At 37.7% G+C, this 22690-nt stretch overlaps 3 protein-coding genes across 3 annotated transcripts in view; 1 reads left to right on the forward strand and 2 right to left on the reverse strand.

The window, feature by feature from the left end:
- The window catches only part of ART3 (ADP-ribosyltransferase 3 (inactive)), a 155011-nt gene that overhangs the window by 49161 nt on the left and 83160 nt on the right, over positions 1-22690 (forward strand). The window lies entirely within an intron of this gene.
- Positions 5363-7818, reverse strand: LOC113925548 (aminoacyl tRNA synthase complex-interacting multifunctional protein 1-like). The gene is made up of 2 exons (XM_035726330.1): positions 7810-7818; positions 5363-6281 (listed from the first exon to the last, which is right to left on the reverse strand). The coding sequence occupies exons 1-2, from the start codon at positions 7816-7818 to the stop codon at positions 5442-5444; spliced, it is 849 nt and encodes a 282-aa protein (XP_035582223.1). The 3' UTR covers positions 5363-5441.
- On the reverse strand, positions 10339-12042 carry CXCL11 (C-X-C motif chemokine ligand 11). Its single transcript, XM_027599242.2, has 4 exons — positions 11836-12042; positions 11146-11272; positions 10960-11032; positions 10339-10732 (listed from the first exon to the last, which is right to left on the reverse strand). The coding sequence occupies exons 1-4, from the start codon at positions 11990-11992 to the stop codon at positions 10691-10693; spliced, it is 399 nt and encodes a 132-aa protein (XP_027455043.2). The 5' UTR covers positions 11993-12042; the 3' UTR covers positions 10339-10690.

Here is a 22690-nt window from a genome sequence, read left to right on the forward strand (position 1 = left end):
GTGTGTGTGGTGGGTGGTTAATGCATGTAAAATTATTAAGGGAGTAGGGCGATTTTTGCTAAACTGATCTAAGGGCTAATTAGGGCTTGAACTGAAGCTTGAATCACAGAGATAGAAGAGAAAGGGATGAATTGAAGAAATTTAATGTGGTATGGATTGTACTTGCAGGTCATGTCATTTGGACAGATGCTGAATATAAATGGCAAGAGGTTCCTTCCAATCCTTGGTTTGCTTCCTCTATTTTTTTTTTTTTAAACAGGCTGAATAGAATATATGTGTGTGAATGTGTGGTGTGTGTAGATACATTTTTTGTGCTGTCATATGTATTAAAGGCAATTTAGATGATTTTATTTTCAGAATCTTGTGACAACCTGGAGAGTGATGAAACCAGAGCAGGTAGGCCAAAACCGAATGGCTTTGTTGAAGAGAGGCCCATTGTCAAGGTATAGGTAGAGATAGGGGCAATGTTGGTTTTCTTTTGGAATTGCCATAGAAAACAGAGATCATACTTTGAAATATAGTGCTATGTTTCTGAACTCATGCATTTGGGAGGACTTTTACAAATATGGCAGACTTAGTCATTTGGGGGAAGAGTTAACATTTGAGAGCACTATAAAAGTGTGTTTTAGTAAGGGTGCATTACCTCCTTCATAAATCAGAGATTTAAATAAAATATTCTATGAATTTTTTGTTCCATTTTTAGTCAAAAGTTTACAACAGGTCTAGATTTAATTGTAATTGATTCATTGTTTTTTTTGGGAGGAGGAATCTTAAGTATGTAGTTCAATTTGATGTAGTTTAATAGTGCATGCTATTCCATATTTTATTTATTTTTTTAAAGATTTATTTATTTTTAGAGAGTGAGTGAGTGGGGGGGAGGGGCAGAGGGAGAGACTCTTCAAACAGACTCTCTGCTGAGTGCGGAGCCCAACGTGGAGCTTGATCCCAGAACCCTGAGATCATGACCTGAGCCAAAACCAAGAGTCATATGCTTAACCAACTGAGTCACCCAGGTGCCCTGCTATTCCATATTTTAGATCATTTCATTTTCTTCAAGCTTTTACTGACAATTTGTCTTTTCTTTGTAAATGATTCAAAGAAGAATGCTAAATGATGATTTGTGAGAAATTATGGAAAGTCTTTTAATTCACCTTGGCATTTCTAATATAGCAGCAGTCTGTTGAGCAGCACCAAGCAACTTCATCTGCATTTATGGGGCTAGGATTTTCAGGAAGTATAGTTATCCTAATTTGGTACCTAAATGAAACTATAGTTGCAATGTACAGAAAGATGTCAGTTTCAAATAAAATTTATAGACAAGGCAAGAAGAAGCAACTAAGTAATATTACCTCTCCCTCTCCTACCAAACAGCTGTGGGTATGAGAGTATACTGTTTATAACCCACAGGATGCATTGACTGTATCATAAGGATTTACATTTGTTGGTTCTGGAAGTCTTTAGGAAACATATACTAAAGAGGTATATTAATTCTGTGTGGGTATATTTAGTACATAATAGCCAAACATAATTAAATACAATCTTTTCTAGTACTATTATGCAAAATTATCCCATCTGTTTATAAGCTCCTTTTGGTTAATTAGAGGAAACAGTTCTGAATTTCTAAATCACTGTAAATATTTGGCATCTCAGGTTGTATATATTTAAAACCCAACCTACAAGGGTGCCTGGGTGGCTCAGTTGGTTAAGTGTCTGCCTTTGGCTCAGGTCATGATCCTGGAGTCCCAGGATAGAGCCCAGAGTCCCAGGATCAAGTCTGGAGTCCCAGGATCGAGCCCCACGTCGGGCTCCCTGCTCATTGGGGAGTCTGCTTCTCTTACTCCCTTTGCCCCTCTCCCTGCTCCTTCTCTCTCTCTCAAATAAATAAAATCTTTTAAAAAATTATGTAAAAAAAAAAAAACAACCTACAGTTTTCTTCACTAAACCATATCTTCCTCTGATCTCCCTATTTATGTTAGTGGCAGTATTAATCTTTTAAACATCAAAATCTCAGCTTTTCCTGATTCCCTTCTTTGCTTTAATTTCAGAGTCAGATCCTTAGCATTTTCCTTGATTCCTTAACCATTTAAAACTATACAGTTCAGTGGCTTTAAGTGCATTCAGTGTTATATAATCATCACTGTTATCTAGTTCTGAACCTTTTTTATTACCCCAGACAGAAACTCTGTATCCATGAAGCAGTCATTCCTCATCATCTTCTCTCAGCCCCTGACAACCATTAATCTGTTTCTGTTTCTATGGATTTGCCTATTCTAGATAATTCATATAAATGGAATCATTAATATGTTACCTTTTGTGTTCGGTTTCTTTCACTTAGCATCTTCTCCCACCCCCCACCAAAGATTTTATTTATTATTTTAGAAAATAGAGAGAGTGCACAAGCGGTGGGAGGGAGGGAGAGGGAGAAGCAGACTCCACGCTGAGCTTGAGGAGCCCAAGCTGAAAGAGTTGGACACTTAACTGACTGAACCACCCAGGAGCCCCTTAGCATTTTATTTTTGGGGTTAATCTAGATTGTAGTCTATGTCAGTATTTCATTTCTTTTTATGGCTAAATAATATTCTATTTTGTATATATACCACATTTTCTTTTTTTTTTTTTTTTAAAGATTTTATTTATTTATTTGAGAGAGAGAGAGAAACAGCATGAGAGGGGAAAGGGTGAGAGGGAGAAGCAGGCTCCCTGCTGAGCCGGGAGCCCGATGTGGGACTCGATCTCGGGACTCCGGGATCATGACCTGAGCCGAAGGCAGTCGCTTAACCAACTGAGCCACCCAGGCGCCCTTTTTTTTTTTTTTTTTAAAGATTTTACTTATTTATTTGACAGAGAGAGACAGAGAGAGAGGGAATACATGCAGGGGGAGTGGGAGAGGGAGAAGCAAAGTAGGCTTCCCATGGAGCAGGGAGCCCGATGCGGGGCTCAATGCCAGGACCCCGGGACCATGACCTGAGCCGAAGGCAGATGCTTAACGACTGAGCCACCCAGGTGTCCCTATACCACATTTTATCCATTTATCTTTTGATGGATATTTGAGTATTTCTATCTTTCAGCTATTATGAATAGTGCTGTCTGAACATTTTGTATGCAAGTTTTTGTTTGAATAACTGTTTTCATTTCTTTTAGTTATATACCTAGGAGTGGGATTGCTGGGTTATATGGTAATGCTGTTTAACTTACTGCCCTTACTTTTCAAGCCAGTGTTTCCTGAAATGTGGGACAATGCCAGGGAGCTCACTGATAATAACATTTAATATTAGTTCATTAATCTCATTTTAATTTTAGCCCCCCAGATTAAATCATGGAAAGTGTCAATTTCGTGTTAGTATGGCTTTCAAACACCTCATCAACTATGTTAATCTCTCTTTGACAAACAGAGAAGGCCTGAGGCTTTGAAATTTGGCACAATAACATCTAGCTGGAATTTAGTATTTGTTCATTGGGTTTCCATTTATTGTTACTTTTTTTTTTTAAGATTTTATTTATTTTTTTGGGCGCCTGGGTGGCTCAGATGGTTAAGCGTCTGCCTTTGGCTCAGGTCCTGATCCCAAGGTCCTGGGATCGAGCCCCGCATTGGGCTCCCTGCTGAGCGGGGAGCCTGCTTCTCCCTCTCCCTACTTCCGCTGCTTGTACTCTCTCTGTCAAAAAATAAATAAAATCTTTTTTTAAAAAGATTTATTTATTCATAAGAGACAGAGAGAGAGAGAGAGGCAGAGGGAGAAGCAGGTTCCCCGCTGAGCAGGGAGCCCAATGCAGGACTCGATCCCAGGACCCTGGGATCATGACCTGAGCCAAAGGCAGACGCTTAGCCGTCTGAGCCACCCAGGCGTCCCTTATTGTTACATTTTATTTCTGTAGCAAGTGATACTGATTTCACACACAGAGTGAAAATTTGCCTTTTTATGTAAGTGTAAGTAAAATAAAAGTGACACACAGAATTTGCAAAATATAATGAAGATTGGTCAGAAAATATGGTAAAAAATTGTGAAGATGGTATGAGAATGACTTGAAGTTTGGGAAATACAGACCTGAGCTATGGCAACATATTTCTTTTCCCAGTCTTTCCCAATTCCAAACCTGTCCTATTCCCAGAATAATTTAGAATATTTGGGTAGGTTCATTCTCCTATTCATGAATGTTTCATGAATTTCCACTTTATAAAAAGTAAAACTCAAGGTTGGTTAGTTGGACTTTTGAAGTCCTTTATATCTTCACTCCAAACAATCTAATTATTATTTTTTTTAAAGATTTTATTTATTTATTTGTGAGAGACAGAGAGAGAAGCAGAGGGAGAAGCAGGCTCCCAAGGAGCAGGGAGCCCGATGTGGGACTCGATCCCAGGACCCTGGGATCATGAGCTGAGCCGAAGGCAGACGCTTAACCATCTGAGCCACCCAGGCGTCCTAATTATTATTTTCAAAACTCACCTTCTACTTTCTTACCATTGTACATTCCTACATGCTCTTTCTCTGGTGTAAGTTCCTTTCTCTTTAGTTTTGATTGCCAGTCATTCTATTCTCAAATATTTTGAGAGTCTCATGTGCTAGGCACTTTACTGTGGATTAGGACTAAAATGGATTTTTTTTAAATTTTATTTTATTATGTTAATCACCATTACATCATTAGTTTTTGATGTAGTGTTCCATGATTCACTGTGTATAACACCCAGTGCTCCATTCAAAACGTGCCCTCTTTATTTTTTTTTTTTAAAGATTTTATTTATTTTATTTGAGAGAATGAGAGAGAGCACATGAGAAAGGGGGAGGATCAGAGGGAGAAGCAGACTCCCTGCTGAGCAGGGAGCCCAGTGCGGGACTCGATCCTGGAACTCCAGGATCATGACCTGAGCCGAAGGCAGTCGCTTAACCAACTGAGCCACCCACGTGCCCTCTTTAATACCCATCAGGCTAACCCATCACCCACCCCCCTCCCCTCTAGAACTCTCAGTTTGTTTCTCAGAGTCCATAGTCTCTCATGGTTTGTCTCCCCCTCCGATCCGCCCCCCCATTTTTCCCTTCCTACTATCTTCTTCTTCTTCTTTTTTTTTTTAACATATAATGTATTATTTGTTTCAGAGGTAGAGGTCTGTGATTCAACAGTCTTACACAATTCACAGCGCTCACCATAGCCCATACCCTCTCCAATGTCAATCACCCAGCCACCCCATCCCTCCCACCCCCTCACCACTCCAGCAACCCTCAGTTTGTTTCCTATGATTAAGAATTCCTCATATCAGTGAGATCATATGATACATGTCTTTCTCTGATTGATTTATTTTGCTTAGCATTATATCCTCTAGTTCCCTCCATGTCATTGCAAATGGCAAGATTTCATTTTTTTTTTTATATTTTAGGTACAAGTGACAAATATATTTCTTTTTATTGTTATTAAAGTTTTCTCAAATGTAGTTCAGTAAATGAAGTATTTTATTTTATTCCACTGTTGGTCATAGTTTGAGCCCTACACACTCCCTTCCCTTTCACCTCAAAGGGAGCTCCTTTGTATGTAGCTACACACTCATCATTAGTAAAGAGATCAGGCTGGATCTGCTCCCAAATCTTCTTCTTAGGATTCAGCTCCTTGTCAGGTTCTCCAGGAAAAGCATCAAAAACAATTCTGTCTCCAGGAACAGACCCATTAGGAGGTGCCAAGATTTCAACCTTGTCAGGTGAACTAGCACACATTACCATTGCTTGAGATACTACTCCCCTCATCTTTGCAGGTTTCAGGTTACAAAGTAAAATCCCCATCCGATTTTGCATCTGTTCAAGAGGAACATGATTCACCAGGCCACTAACAATTGTTCTTGGGGCTGTTTCCCCAACATCTACTTCTTCCACATATAAAGAATCTGCATCAGGGTGTTTTCTGGCCGTGATGATACAACCAACTCGAAGATCCAGATGAGAAACATCTACTGGCTTAGAGTCAGCACTTCCTGCTACTGACTGCTGTTTTTTCTCCTTTTTCTCTCCTTTCACTTCAATTTTCTCTTTCATCTTCTTTTCTTCCGCTCCTCCTCCTATCTGTTCTTTGGCACCAGAAGTTATAGTTGTTATTGGTATAGACTGTATCACATTTTCAGAAACTGTGGAATTAGCTTGCAGCAGAGTACCAGATGGAAATGGTATTTGTTTCACTCCATTTTGAATTTCTGCCTGAATTAGCTCTTGTTTCAATTCTTCAATTTCTTTCTTTAATTTAGCATTTTCAACTCGAAGTTTCTTCTCTTCTCTCAAAGTTGCCTGCAAAACGTCTGTCTGATTCTGGAGTTAGCTCTTTTAATGTCCAAGCTTATAATTTATGAATCGGTGGACACAACAACCTGGGGAGCCTCACCCGGGCAGCCTCAGTCCGGAGCAGTTGGGAACACCGCAAGATTTCATTTTTTGATGGCTGCATAATATTCCATTGTGTATATGTGTGTGTGTGTGTATGTGTATATATATATATACATACATACATACACACACACACCACATCTTCTTTATCCTAAAATGGCTTTCTTTTTGAGCTTGTACTTGTGGGAGGGAGAGTAGATATTAAGCAGAGGAATAAATCTTTACAGTTACAGTTGCAATAAATACAGTTACAGTAAATAGTGTGATAGAAAAGAAGACAGTGTTACAAATACAAATAGTATATTTAGTCTGAGATTGAAGGGGTGGTGATGACCTCTTGGTGAAAATGTCATGTAAGCTGAGGTTTAAGTGATTGGTAGGCGTTAGTTTAGTGAAGAAATGGACAGAGAGAATAGTATATGCAAAGGTACTAAGGTGGGAAGAATCATGGCTCAATATGTTTGTTCTTTAATACACTTACTTTGCCATGAAGAAATTTAAGTATATGTTATCTACTTAATAATAATGTACTGGTCTATACTACTTTCCTAAAAGAACCAAATTTATCATGTAGTCCTGTATCAATGATTTTTTAAAGATACTCTAAAAATATAAATGACTACCAATAGTAAAATATTAGATCCAGGTCTTAAAACTATCCTGGGAATTTATATAGAAGTTTCATTTCAATATGGAAGTTTACATAAGTTTGTGATATATAAAATATTTATGCTATATATCTGTCTTTATACTATACGTATCTATATTATATCATACTATAAATATGTGATATAAATTATATAGATTTATATACAAATACCTTGGATAACCGTTGGCATCTCATTATTGCTTATAGGCACCAGTCAGAAAGCCATTCAGTAAGAGGGCCTGTTTGGAGCCAGATACCCTGCTGTGCTACTTTTCTATCCATTCTCTGATCCGCTTTATGGTTGGCTCCGATATCAATGGGAAAGATGCACAAAAATGTTAACATCGCTTTTTAAAAAAGATTTTATTCATTTGAGAGAGAGAGAGATTGAGAGCACAAGCAGTGGAGAGAGGCAGAAGGAGGAGAAGAGTTCCCGCTGAGCCGGGAGTCCAATGTGGGGCTTGATCCCAAGACCTGGAGATTATGACTTGAGCCAAAGGCAGATGCCCAACCATTTGAGCCATGCAGGAGTTCCCCCCCCCTTTTTTGTTTTTAAATACACAGAAATATCAGATTATTTTATGGTAATTTTATAACAGATATTTTCATGTTTCAAATGTATAGGTGTCTATAAAAAGTGTTAAATCAGCCAGAATTTTTGGTTATGTGCAGAGAAACCAACACTTGTTAGCTTCAACAGAAAAGGAATTTAATTGTTAGTTGAAGAATCTATAGGAAGACTGAAAAATCAGGCTTGGAAAATGGACAAAAACCCAGGGGAGCTAGGTTGCAGGAGGGACTAACCATAGTCATGGTCTAGGAATATGTGTTAGGAAGCCACAAATCTAAGGTTTATACTACTACTACTACTGCCACTTTAAATACTTCTTTTTACTGATAGCATCTTTGTGGTGCCAGCTGGAGTTCAAAGTCTAGGATAGGAGTGGTCAGGCTGAGACCTTGCTCTGGCTGCCTGGGAGGATCTCCTTCCTTTGGTTTTCTCTTTTGACCTCCAATGCACACTCCCATAATAAGAGATTTGCCCTAAGTAAGAAAGGGGTGTGGACCTAGGAAGACTCCTTTAAAAAAGGAGACCACTGTCTTTCACAATTACCCATTAAAATATATTTTTAAACAATTCTGTGTGATGACAGGTAGCTGTATATTTCTTGAAATACAAGTTAAAATTGTTAAAGGCATCTCAGTTTTTAGAAAACAAGAAGGGTTGTGATATTTTACTACAAGAAAATGATTTTGATTCTTTTCAAATTAAATTTGTCTAGATATCACAAAATTTTATGGTGTAGGCATGATTAAAAAGTAGATTATGTGTTTTTCTAAGAAAAAGAATCCTAGAGTACAGATCTTTTACCTCTTTGGTTAGGTTTATTCCTAGAGATCTTACGGATTTTGGTGCAGTTGTAAATGGGATTGATTCCCTGATTTCTCTTTCTGCTGCTTCATTATTGGTGTATAGAAATGCAACAGATTTCTGTATGTTGATTTTGCTCCCTGTGACTTCACTGAATATGTGTATCAATTTTAGCAATTTTTGGTGGAGTCTCAGATTTTCTATATAGAGTATCATGTCATCTGCAAATAGTGGAAGTTTGGCTTCCTCCTTGCTGATTTGGATGCCTTTTATTTTTGTTGTCTGATTGCTGTGGCTAGCATTTCCAATATGATGTTAAATAAGAGTGGTGAGAGTATATATCCCTGCCTTGTTCCTGACCACAGAGGACAAGCTCTTAGTTTTTCCCCATTGAGGATGATATTAGCCATAGGTTTTTGGTAAATGGCCTTCATTATGTTGAGGTGTGTTCCCTCTAATCCTACTTTGTTGAGGATTTTTATCATGAATGGATGTTGTACTTGGTCAAATGCCAAATTATGGAAAGAGCCCAAATATCCACTGATTAGTCGAAGGATAAAGATGTGATACACACACACACACACACAGAATGAAATATTGTGGCGTGTGTGTGTGTGTATATATATACATATATATATATATACACACAGTGAAATATTGTGATATATATATATAGAGAGAGAGTGAAATATTACTCAGCCATAAAGAAAATGAAATCTTGCCATTTGCAATGATATGGATCGAGCTAGAGAGTATTATGCTAAGCAAAATAAGTCAGAGAAAGACAAATACCATAGATTTCACTAATATGTGGAATTTAAGAAACAAATGAACATAGAAAAAAAAAGGCAAACCAAGAAACATACTCTTTAGAGAGCAAACTAATGGTTACCGAGGGGAAGTGGGTGGGGGGATGGGTTAAGTAAGTGATGGGGATTAAGGAGGGCATGTATGATGAACACCTGGGTGTTGTATGTAAGTGTTGAATCACACCTGAATTCTACACCTGAAACTAATATTACACTGTATATTAACTATAACTGGAATTTAAATTAAAAAAACTCCAGAAAGTAAAGGTGATTGCCAGATATATGCATATATTCATTTTTTGACATTTTTTGTAGGCAAAAGTGTTTTATATTTAAATTAAAATGTATCCAAAATATTGCTACAATTTGTAAATATAGATAAAACCAAAATGCACAGTAAACACACATATCCTTATTGCACATCTCAATGAAAGTGGTGCATGGGTGGCTCAGCTGGTTAAGTGTCCGACTCTTGGACTCAGCTCAGGTCTTAATCTCAGGGTTGTGAGTTCAGGCCTTGAATTTGGCTCCCATTGTGGAGCCAACTTAAAAAATAAATAAATAAAACCAAACCACCACCACAAAATCTCAATGAAAAGAAAAAGTTGCTTAAAAAATCAAATTAAGACCAGAACTACTAATTCAGTTATGAAATATTTGCACTCTTATCTGTTTCCTTAGCTTATATCGCCTTTTTATAAAACTATCTATAAGAACATATATGTGCTATGATTTTGGGGTAAAAAATGGATTTGCATTAAAAATTATTTGGGGCGAGGCGCCTGGGTGGCTCAGTCGGTTGGGTGTCTGCCTTCAGCTCAGGTCATGGTCCCAGGGTCCTGGGATCGATCCCCACATCGGGCTCCCTGCTCAGCTGGAAGCCTACTTCTCCCTCTTCAACTCCCCCTGCTTGTGTTCCTGCTCTTGCTATCTCTCTCTCTGTCAAATAAATAAATAAAATCTTTAAAAAAATTATTTGGGGAATATTTATTACACATGGATGCATTTGACTCATAGGTCTTGACCCCAGTAATAATGTTAATATCTTCATTGTAAGTGAAGGTTGTAATATGGCAGATAGATCAAGTACAAACACATAACTTCTAAAGATTTTATTTATTTATTTGAGAGAGAGAGAGAATGAGAGATAGAGAGCACGAGAGGGAAGAGGGTCAGAGGGAGAAGCAGACTCCCTGCTGAGCAGGAAGCCCGATGTGGGACTCGATCCCGGGACTCCAGGATCATGACCTGAGCCGAAGGCAGTCGCTTAACCAACTGAGCCTCCCAGGCGCCCCAAACACATAACTTCTAAATACAGAAATGTTTTCATAGTCACAAAGGAATAATTCTAACCATCAGATTTCTGAGGTTTGCTGACGTAGAAATGAATGAATGTACTTTGCAACAGGCAGGAGAAAATCCGTTTCCTATTGTGGAATTCTTATCACTTTAGTTGTCACAGTTAAACTTGTTCTAAGTTTTCAGATCCTCTTTTCCCAGGACTTCATACATTTTGGTATTTTAAAAAATTCATTCTTTCAATTTTCTGAAATGAGAAAATGCGAGTTTTTAAGCGTTGTGCTGCTCTTGTTTCCCAGTGATTGAGTTGACATGTAAAAACATACAGCAGGAAAGGAACGGTAGTTAAACCAAAGACTTCTCACCAAATGCTTCACACAAAATCCTAGCAGAATCTTTTCTGCAAGTCTGTTTTCTCAAAAGATCTGTCTTGGATAAAATCAATTATAAAATGTCAGTAATCTGGTACCCTACCTTGATTATAATGCTTGCTTGCTTCGATTTAGGATTTAGGCATCTTTGTCCTTTATGTGCTTTCAGGGTGATACTGTTAAGGGAAAATCCAAAACAGTTCTAAATTTTGGATGGAAAAACATAAGCAAAACAAAAAACATAAAAAAGCTTCCCACCACTGTCATCTTTAGCAAGTTCGTTACTTACATCACTTCTATTTTGTCACAGTTGTTACTCGGATAAATTATGGTCGCTTTCTCAATATTTGCCACTTTCACTGCTTTTACTCCAGGTCCTGTGCAAAGACAGCGTCCCCCTTTGAACATGGGGAAGCCTAGAACAGATCACAGCATCAGTTACTAATAACACCTGACTGCAACAGATGATTGTAGTTTATAATCCTGGTGAAGAATATGAGCAGGGTTTTCATTAAGGATAAAGATAGCAATTTGTCAAATGGCACTTGACACTGCTGTTACTGGGAAAGGAACATAAGTAAGATGTTGATTTTTTCCTTAAATTTGTAAACAAACCATTAAAGAACAAAGGGAAGCATGAAAATTTATTAGAGATTAAGATTATTTGCTTCTTGTTTTTGTGCTCAAGAATATTTCCAGGAAGCTAATAAAATCTTAACAGACATTTAAAATTACTGCTAAAGGCTCTTGCCAGATACTGTAGGCAAATCAAAAACAACGTCAAGTTTATCAGTTCTAGTTTCACCAATCATCTCTAGTACCTTAAACACTTTAAACATTTTCTGTCAAAGCAGTAGTAAATTCTAATGTGTGAGGTTAAATAAAAATTTACTAAATCTTTTAAGAAAAGATGGAAAAAAAGACATTTGAAGCATTAGAAAATAAATTTATAAGCTAAGAAGTAAAAGGTACCATATACCTTGAACAGTTGTAGCACAGACTATCACAGCCAAGGCTATAACCATGCCCTTCACACTCATGTTTCTCTTTTGCAGCTGTTGCCGCTGCTTCAGTGTCGATACTCTTCTTGGAGGGAGAAGAAATGCTGAATGTGAAAGGAAGTTCTTGACTGGCATATGTAGGGCACTTTTATACACCTACAATCCTCTTAAGGGCAACAGGAATTCCCCTCCTTGAGTCATGCTCTTTTGCTTCCAGGAGTTTCTGTTTTGTTCCCATCTACATGTCACTGTCCTTTCCTGTTTGTTACAGTGCTGCAAGTAATAGGAATGTGAAAGCACTTTGTAAAGAGTAAAGAGCTGTATAGACATAGAATTGGGTACACCCCAACGGGAACCAGCCTTCTCAAAGTAGCATTTCGTAGAAATGTATTTCTTTATGGGATTGACCATGGGCAGTGAATTCTGATTGCCATTCATTCTTTCAGTCAGGAAGATTGTCTTCCTACTCTGTCTGTTCACCCTCCATTCTTCACATCACTATACAAAAGAACATTCTTAAACAGTTTTTATCACCTTTTGCTTTTAAGTCCAAACTCTTAATATGTAAGGCCTACATTATTTGACATCAGGCCTACATTATTTGACATCAAATGACTTTCATTTAACCTTATTTATATTTATACTGACTATAATTGCTTATCTAAAGAAGTCTCTACTTCTGAATTTATATCCATTTGTTTTTGCATGTTTAATAGTTTTTACTTTACGTATATTTTAGCAGTGTTATTTAGTGTATGAAGTTGTCTGACTTGTGGATTTATAAAAAATGATCCTCTTTTCTCATGTGATGTTTTTTTACATCTTGGGTTCTACTTTAATATAATTCTTATTTTCTTTCTATGTATATTTATCTTTTCCACCCAAGCTTTCTAGCTCCATTTGTTTTAAATGGGTCATATGCAGATACTTTAAAATGTATCTAAAGGACGTTTAATGGGTGAATTTATTTACTGAGTAATTGGTAATTTGTAAACTTTTAAAAAATGCTTTCTTGCTGTTTCCTGTTTTCTTTGTTTTATTTCTTTTTTAAATTTCAGTATAGTTAACATACAGTGTTCTATTAGTTTCAGGTGTATGATCTAGTGATTAAAAAATTATGTGCATTAATCGGTGCTCATCATGATAATCATATTCTTGTTCTTTCTTCACCTATTTCACCCATCCCCCCACTCACCTCCTCTCTGGTAACATCAGTTTGTTCCTTATAGGTAAGGGTCAGTTTTTTGGTTTGTCTCTTTTTTCCTTTGTTCGTTTTTTTGTTTGTTTCTTAAATTCTGCATATGAGTGAGATCATAAGGTATTTATCTTCTCTGAGTGACTTCTTTCGCGTAGTATTATACTCTAGATCCATCCATGTTGTTGCAAATGGCAAGATTTCTTTTTTTATGGCTGAGTAATATTTGTGTGTGTGTGTGTATATTTCTACATATATATAGATTTATATACACCTCATTTTCTTTATACATTCATCTATGGATGGACACTTGGGCTGTTTCCACGATTTGGCTATTGTGAATAATGTAGCGATAAACATAAGGGTGCATATATCCTTTTGAATTAGCATTTTCATATTCTTTGCTTAAATACCCAGTTGTGTGGTTACTGGATCATATGGTAGTTGTATTTTTAACTTTTGGAGGAACCTACATACTTTTTCCCACAGAGACACTAGCAGTTGGCATATCTAGATTACTTTCTCACTTTAAATTAAATGTCTTTTCTTATGTATCTTGAAAGGAATACATTGTTTTAAATTTTGCTAGTAATCCATAAAGTTGTTTTTTTACACCTTACATTTTTGCATTATTTATATCAACCATGAATAGTATCTTCTGGTTCTTTTTTTTGTAAGATGCGAAAATCACTCTGTCACACATTTCCTCCTATTTCCTACTTCTGTTGCGTAATCTGGGATTTAGGTAGTCTACTGTTCTCAGATGATTATTTTATATTATTTAACTTCTCTTTTGAGAATTATAATTTACATTTTATCCTGAAATCATATATTTATTACACATATTCCACATTTAAATTTCATTTAACAACCGAAAGTTTTTAAAACCTTAGTTTTTCACAATCTTATTTTTTTATTGAGATATAATTTAGATACCAAAAAATTTACCACTGTAAAGTATACAGTTAAATGTGTTTTTTGTTTGTTTGTTTTAGAGAGAGGGAATGCACACATGAGCTCCGGGAGGGGAGTGGCAGGCAGAGGGAGAGGGAGAATCTTAAGCAGGCTCCATGCCCAGTGTGGAGCCTGCTGTAGGGCTAGATCTCACTACCCTGAACTGGATGCTTAACTGATTGAGCTACCCAGGTGCCCCAGTTCGTTGGTTTTTTAGTAAAGTTGTACAATACCTGATTCCAAAAACCTTATTTTCATTCCAGTATGGTTAGCATACAGTGTTGTATTAGTTCCAAGTGTACAATATAATGATTCAATAATTCCATGTATTACTCAGTGCTCATCAAGATAAGTATACTCTTAATCCCCTTTACCTATTTTTGTTTTTTAAAGATTTTATTTATTTGACAGAGACATAGGGAACACAAGCAGGGGGAGCGGGAGAGGGAGAAGCAGACTTCCTGTGGACAGGGAGCCCAATGCGGGGCTCCATCCCAGGATGCTGGGATCATGACCTGAGCCGAAGGCAGATGCTTAATGACTGACCCAGGTGCCCCCGCTTTACCTGTTTCACCCACCTACCCACCTACCTCCCCTCTGGTAACCATTTGTTCTCTATAGTTAAGAGTCTGTTTTTTTGTATTGTCACTTTTTATTCCTTCATTCATTTGTATCTCAAATTCCATGTATGAGTGAAATCATATGGTATTTATCCTTCTCTGACTTCTTTTGCTTAGCATTATACACTTTAGGTCCATCCATGTTGTTGCAAATGGCAAGATTTCATTCTTTTTTATGGTTTTACCACATCTTCTTGATCCATTCATGTATGGATGAACACGGGCTGGGTTCATAATTTGGCTATTATAAATAATGCTGCAATAAGCATAGGGGTGCACATATCCTTTTGAATTAGTGTTTTCATATTCTTTGTGTAAATACCCAGTAGCGTGATTACTGAATCATATGGTAGTTATATTTTTAATATTTTGAGGAACCCCTATACTTTTATCCACAGAGGCTGGACCAGATTGCTTTCCTACCAACAAAACACAAGGGTTCCTTTTCCTCTATATACTCACTAACACTTGTTGTTTCTTCTGTTTTTGATTTTAGCCATTCTGACAGTTGTTAGGTAATATCTCATTGTGGTTTTGTTTTGCATTTCCCTGGTGATGAGTGATGTTGAACGTCTTTTCATGTGGTTGTTGGCCATCTATATATTTTTCTTTGGAGAAATACCTGTTCATGTCTTCTGCCCATTTTTTCATTGGATTATTTGTTTTATTGGTGTTGAGTTGTGTAAGTTCTTTATGTATTTTGAATACTATCAGATATGTTATTTGCAAATATCTTCTCCCATTGCATAGGTTATATTTTAGTCTTGTTGATTGTTTCCTTTTTTGTTTGGAAGCTTTTTATTTTGATGTAGTCCCAGTGGTTTATGTTTGCTTTTGTTCCCCTTGCCTCAGGAGACATATCTAGAAAAATGTTGCCACAGCTGATGTCAAAGAGATTACTGACTGTGCTCTCTTCTAGGATTTTTATGGTTTCTGGTATCGCATTCAGGTCTTTAATCCATTTTGAGTTATTTTTGTGTATGGTGTAAGAAAGTGGGCCAATTTCATTCTTTTGCATGTAGCTATTCTAGTTTTGCCAACACTGTTTGTTGAAGAGACTGTTTTTTTCTCATTGCATATTCTTTCCTCCTTTGTTGAAGATTAATTGACCATATAATTGTGGGTTTATTTCTGGGTTTTCTATTTTGTTCCGTTGATCTATGTATCTATTATTTTTTAAGAGATGTGGGGAGGGGAAGTGGGAGAGGGAAAGGAAGAATCTTAGGCAGGCTCCATGCCCAGTGTGGAGCCCAACACAAGCTCAGTCTCACAACCCTGAGATCATGACCTGAGCTGAAATCAAGAGTCAGATACTTAACCAGCTTAGCCACCCAGGCGCCCCTGTGTGTTTATTTTGTGCCATTACCACACTGTTTTGAATACTGCAGCTTTGTAATATAACTTGAAATCTGGAATTGTGATACTTCCAGCTTTGATTTTCTTTTTCAAGATTGCTTTTTTTGTTCAGGGTCTTTGTGGTTCTACACAAATTTTAGGATTGTTCTAATTCTGTGAAAAATGCTGTTGGTGTATTGATAGGGATTGCATTAATGCTTTGGGTAGGATGGACACTTTAACAGTATTTGTTCATCCAGTCCGTGTACATGGAATGTCTTTCCATTTGTTTTTCATGCCTTTAATTTCTTTCAGTGTTTTATGCTTTTCATAGTACACGTCTTTCACCTCCTTGGTTAAGTTTAATTTCTAGGTATTTTATTATTTTTGATGGAATTATAAATGTGATTGTTTTCTTAAATTTGTCTGCTCCTTCATTAGTAGTGTACAGAAATGCAACGGTTTTCTGTACATTGATTTTGTATCCTGTGACTTACTGAATTCATTTATCAGTTCTAGTAGTTTTTTGGTTCAGTCTTAAGGATTTCTATCCATAGTATCACATCATCTACAAATAGAGTTTTACTTCTTCCTTACCAATTTGGATGTCTTTTATTTCTTTTTGTTGTGATTGCTGTGGCCAGGAATTCCTGTACTATGTTGAATAAAATTGGTGAGAGTGGGTATCCTTCTCTTGTTCCTGATTGTAGAGGAAAATTCTCAGTTTTTCTTTATTAAGTATGATGTTGGCTGGGGCCTTTTCATATAAGGCCTTCATTATGTTGAGGTATGTTCCCTCTAGACCTACTTTGTTGAGGGTTATCTAGACCTACTTTGTTGAGGGTTATTGTCAAGAATGGATGTTTTACTTTGTCACATGCTTTTTCTGCATCTATTGAAATGATCATATGGTTCTTATCTTTTCTCTTATGGATGTAATGTACCACATTGGTTGATATGCAAATATTGAACTACCCTTGCAACCCAGGAATAAATCCAATTTGATCATGGTGAATGATTGTTTTTAATATGTTGTTTGATTTGGGTTTGCTAGTATTTTGTTGAAGATTTTTGCATCTATATTCATTAGAGATATTGGCCTGCGGCTCTCTTTTTTGTACTGTCTTTAGGGCGCCTGGGTGGCTCAGTTGGTTAAGCGACTGCCTTCGGCTCAGGTCATGATCCTGGAGTCCCGGGATCGAGTCCCACATTGGGCTCCCTGCTCAGAGGGGAGTCTGCTTCTCCCTCTGACCCTGTTCCCTCTCGTGCTCTCTTTCATTCTCTCTCTCTCAAATAAATAAAATCTTTAAAAAAAATTCCTTTTGTACTGTCTTTATCTGGTTTGGGTATCAGGGAATGAACTTGGACGTTTTCTTTCCTTTTGTATTCTGTGGAATAGTTTGAGAAAAATGGGTATTAACTCTTTAAATATTTGGTAGAATTCACCTGTGAAGCCATCTGGTCCTGGACTTCTGTTTGTTGTAAGTTCTTTGATTACTGATTCAATCTCATTGCTGGTAATCTATACAAACTTTCTTTTCCTTCCTGATTCAGTGGGGAGGTTGGCATAGAATTTTTCATAACATTCTCTTACAAGCTTTTGTATTTCTGTGGTGTCATTTGTTATTTTCTCTTTTTCACTTGTGATTTTGTTTGAGTCCTCTCTCTTTTTGGCTGAGTCTGGCAAAAGGCTTATCAATTTTGTTGATCTGTTCTCTTGGGTTTTTTCTTTTTTTTAATTTGATTTATTTCTGCTCTAATTATTAATATTCCCTTCCTTCTACTGGTTTTGGGTTTTTGTTCTTTTTCTAGCACTTTTAGGTGTATGGTTAAGTTATTTATTTGAGGTTTTTCTTGTTTCTTGAGGTAGGCCTGTATTGCTATAAACTTTCCTCTTAGAACAGTTTTGGTGCATCCCAAAGTTTTTGGACCATTGTGTTTTCATTTTCCTTTTTTTCTATCCTTGGATTTCTTTTTTGATTTCCTGGTTAACCTATTCATTATTTAGTAGTATGTTATTTAACCTCCATGTATCTGTGGTCTTTCCAGAATTTTTCTTGTGGTTCATTTCTGGTTTCATAGCATTGTGGTCAGAAAAGATGCATGGTATGACTTGGATCTTTTTGAATTTGTTTAGACTTGGTTTGTGGCCTAATATTCTGGAAAATGCTCTGTGTGCACGTAAAAAATATGTGTATTCTGATGTTTTAAGATGGAATGTTTTATATATATAGTTTCTTATATATATATATATTTATACATAATATGTTTATATCTTTATAAATATATATAAATAAATACATAAACTTATAAATATTAAATATATATTATATATATAAGCTACATATATATTTATATATAAACATTATATATATATATATATATATATATATATATAGTTATATATAGGTCCATTAAATCTACATGGTCCGATGTGTCATTCAAAGCCACTGTTTTCTTGATTTTCTGATTGGATGATCTGTCCATTGATGTAAGTGGGGTGCTAAATTCCCCTACTGTTATTATATTACTGTCAGTTATTTTATGTTTATTATTAACTGTTCTATGTATTTGGGTGCTCCTATGTTGGGTGCAATTGTTATATCTACTGGTTCTGTTGTCCCCTTTATTAATATATGGTGTCTTTTGTCTTTTCATACAGTCTTTGTTTTATTTTTTATTTTATTTTTTTAAAGATTTATTTGTTTGAGAGGGAGAATGAGTGAGAGCACGCGTGAGGGGAGGAGCAGAGGGAGAGGAAGAAACAGACTCCCTATTGAGCAGGGAGTCTGATGGAGGGCTCAATCCCAGGACCCTGGGCTGAATAACCAACTGAGCCACCCAGGGGCCCCCAGTCTTTGTTTTAAAATCTATTTTTTCGGGGCGCCTGGGTGGCTCAGTCGTTAAGCGTCTGCCTTCAGCTCAGGTCATGATCCCAGAGTCCTGGGATTGAGCCCCGCATTGGGCTCCCTGCTCTGCGGGAAGCTTGCTTTCTCTCTTCCACTCCCCCTGTCTGTGTTCCCTCTCTCGCTGTGTCTCTCTCTGTCAAATAAATAAAATCTTTAAAAAAAAAAAAAAACCTATTTTCTCTGTTACAAGTATTGCTACTCCAGCTTTCTTTTGACATCCATTTGCATGATAGATGTTTTTCCATTCTTTCACTTTCAAGATACGGTGTCTTTAGGTCTAAAATTAGTCTCCTGTGGGTTGCATATTGATGGGTCTTATTTTTTTTATTTTTGTTTTTTTTAAAGATTTTATGTATTCATCTGACAGGGATAGATACAGCGAGAGAGGGAACACAAGCAGGGGGAGTGGGAGAGGGAGAAGCAGGCCTCCTGCAGAGTGAGGAGCCCGATATGGGGCTCAATCCCAGGACCCTGGGATCATGATCTGAGCCGAAGGCAGACGCCTAACGACTGAGCCACCCAGGCGCCCCTATGGGTCTTAGGTTTTTTTTATCCATTCTGTCAACGTTTGTCTTTTGATTGGAATGCTTAGTCCATTTACATTCAAAGTTTAATTATGAATAGATATGTATTGTCATTTTATTACTTGTTTTGTGGTTGTTTCTGAATTTTCCTCTGAAGTTGTTACCAGTGGGAGAGTCTACATTGTGTGAACAGAGGTTTCAGTTCTTGAATTCCCCATGAAAGATTTACTTGAGGATATGGACTCGAATAAAGACAACCAGAGGAAAGTAGCAAGCACAAAGTGGTTTATTAAGTACAGTACACAGTCAAGGTGGGAGAGTGGGCAGGCCTAGAGGTAGCAACTGCACTGGGGTTAGGGATAGCTTTTCTTTTTATGTTTGTAGAGGTTATGGATCATAGCTAGGGTAGTCTGAACTGAAGTTGTTTCTAGTCATCTAAGAGACTCCTGTTGGTTGGGAGGGGGAGTTTTAGGCCCTACAAGGTTCTTGCTGGAACTGTTGTGGTCATCTTCTGCCATGGGTGCGGGGGGAGGGGGGAAGGGTCAAAACCACAATGTAAATATATTTGTTATAAGTTACCTGGGGCAGAGGTTGAAGAGGAGAGTACATGCTCTGCACCTGTGGCTCTTGTCTTTCAGCCCCAGGGTGTCAGAAACCAGTAAGGCCAGGATGTTAAAAGCCACAAAGCCAGGCTTTCCCTGAGGCTTCTAATGTGTCACCTATTTATCACTGCCTTTTCCTCCAACTTATGTCTGACTGCCTACTCTATCAATCCTTTTATCCCTTTCCCTTTCCTGGTTTGCTGGTTTTCTTTAATGATATATTTGGATTTTTCTTTATTCTTTGCATGTCTAGTACTGGTTTTTGATTTATGGTTATCGTTATAGTTGTATATAACCTCTTTTGTATATAGCCATTTATATTCTAAGACAGTGTTTTAAGTTTGAATCCATTTTTTACTCCTTTCCTCCCCACGTTTTAGGTATAAGGTGTCATATTTACACCCTTTTATTTTGTGAGTTCCTTGACTGATTTTTTACAGAAGTATTCATTTTTGCTGCTTTTGTGTTTCCTATTTTCATATTGTCACTTTTGGTCTTTCCATTCAGAGTGCCCTTTAATATTTTTTTCAGGAATGGTTTAGTGGTCATGAACTCCTTTCATTTTTGTTTGTTTGGGAAACTCTTTGTCCCTCCATCTATTCTGAATGCCTTGCTGGAAAGCAGATTCTTGGCTGCAGATTTTTCCCATTTGGCAATTTGAATATATCATGCTACTCTTTTCTCCCTTGCGAAGTTTCTGCTGAAAAATCACTGGTAGACTTATGAGGATTCCCTTGTATGTAACTGTCTTCTTTGGTCTTGCTGCTTAAAAAAAATTTTTGTTTCTACTACATTTTGTCATTTTAATTACAATTTGTGTTGGTGTGGATCTGCTCTTGTTGATTTGTTAGGGGTTCACTGTGCTTCGTGGATGTGGATATTTTGTTTCCTTCCCCCAGATTAGGGAAGCTGTATTTTCTTAAAATAAATATTTCTCCTCCCTTTTCTCTCATTCTGGGATCCCTGTAATACAAATGTTATTACATTTGATGGAATCACTGAGTTCCCTAAGTCTTTTCTTGTTTTGCGTAATTCTTCTCTTTTGTTCAACTTGATTACTTTCCATTACTCTGTTTCCCAGGTCATTAATTCATTCCTCTGCTGTTGGTCATTACATCGAATGTGTTTCTCATTTCATTTAGTGAACGCTTTGTCTCTGCTAGGTTATTCCTTATCTCTGTGTCTTACTGACACCTTCTACTCTTGTCAAGTCCAGTGAGTATCTTTATGATCATTATTTTGATTACTTACTTACTTATTTATTTAGAGGGGTGGGGGCAGGGGCAGAAGAGACAGAAACAGAGAGAGAATCCAAAGTAGGCTCCACACCAGTGCGGAGTCTGATGTGAGGCTCGATCTCACAACCCTGAGATCATGACCTGAACTGAAATCAAGAGTAGGATGCTTAACCAACTCAGCCACCCAGGCACCTCTATGATCATTTACTTTAAATTCTCCAGCAGGCATGTTACTTATATCTGTTTTGCTTAAATCTCTAGCTGTGGCCTTGTCCTGTTACTTCATTTGGGACATATTTCATTGTCTTCTCACTTTGTCTAAGTTTCTGTACCTGTGTATTTTAGGATAGTCAGCTACCTCTCCTGTTTTTGAGGTAATGGTCTTATGAAGTAGTGGTCCCATACGTCCCGCAGTATAATGTCCCCTGTTCCCCAAGGCTTGGCACTTCAGGGAGTGTCTCCAGTATGTGCTGCATGCTTTTGTGAACTGGCTGCTTTATCCTTCAGGCCAGTCATCTGCAGAGGCTCTCTTTGCCTGTTATGGTCTGTGTTTGGTCCCAGTGTGGCCTGAATGTGGCCATTTTTAACTAGGTGTGCTCTTGTTTGCTTGTGAAATGAGAACTGTCGCCACCACCATCAGAACCAAAGCCTCACAAAATTCCTGAGTTGGGAGACATGGTGTTGGCAGGGGTTTGGGCAAGTCTTCTGGGGGGTGGTGGGGCCTGTACTGTGATTGAGGCAAGTGTGGCTTTGAAGGGCAGTTCCACCAGGGTGACACCAGGAGGCTGGGGCTTAATATAAATAAGTTAGGTAGCAAGTATTGGTGCTGTGTTGGTTCTGCAGGTAGTCCTGTGGTTATGTCGAAGGGTGGGGGAGGGAAATAGCACCTGCTAGTTCCTTTGTTCCCAGAGAGATCCCTCCATGAGCACTGCCTCTCTGGAATACTCTCTGAGATGAGTGAATAACCTCCCCACTGTGTGCCCCAGGCACACTTCAGATCACTGTTTCCATTCTATGTCCCCAGGCTGTTTGCCCTACCTTCTCTACAAGAGCAGTCCCGATGCCCTCTGGGCTCTCCCTAGCCAAGCCCGCTGACCTTTAAAATTCCAGGCTTTAAACCCTGCTGATTGCAAGAACTCTGAAATTGGTCCCTCTCACTTTCCAAGCCAACTGCTTTGGGGATTCATCGCTGTGTGGGCTCTCCTGTGTGCCAGTCTGTCTCTTGTCTTTCTCCACAACTGGGACTCCAACCTGACCATGGCAGCTATGATCCATTTCTCTCTCAAACCTGTCTCTGCACTTCTTACCTTCTTTAATGTGGCCTCTTCTCTACCTTTAGTTGTGGAGTTGTTCTGCGAGTCTTCAGGTAGATTTCTGGGGTATTGAGTATTATTTGATGGTTATTTAGTTGTATTTTTGGGACAAGGTGAGCCTAGGGTCCTCCTACTCTGCTGCC

This window comes from Zalophus californianus, chromosome 2 (genome assembly GCF_009762305.2).
Source record: "Zalophus californianus isolate mZalCal1 chromosome 2, mZalCal1.pri.v2, whole genome shotgun sequence".
NCBI lineage: Eukaryota > Metazoa > Chordata > Mammalia > Carnivora > Otariidae > Zalophus > Zalophus californianus.

What these genes read in the sequence shown, in the direction of transcription:
- CXCL11 (XM_027599242.2), bottom strand. Translation starts at nt 11,992, where the DNA reads ATGCCAGTCAAGAACTTCCTTTCACATTCAGCATTTCTTCTCCCTCCA. An exon ending in CTGTGCTACAACTGTTCAAG is followed by an intron (nt 11,273 to 11,835) that starts GTATATGGTACC and finishes GATCTGTTCTAG; the next exon opens with GCTTCCCCATGTTCAAAGGG. An exon ending in TGTGACAAAATAGAAGTGAT is followed by an intron (nt 11,033 to 11,145) that starts GTAAGTAACGAA and finishes TTCCCTTAACAG; the next exon opens with TATCACCCTGAAAGCACATA.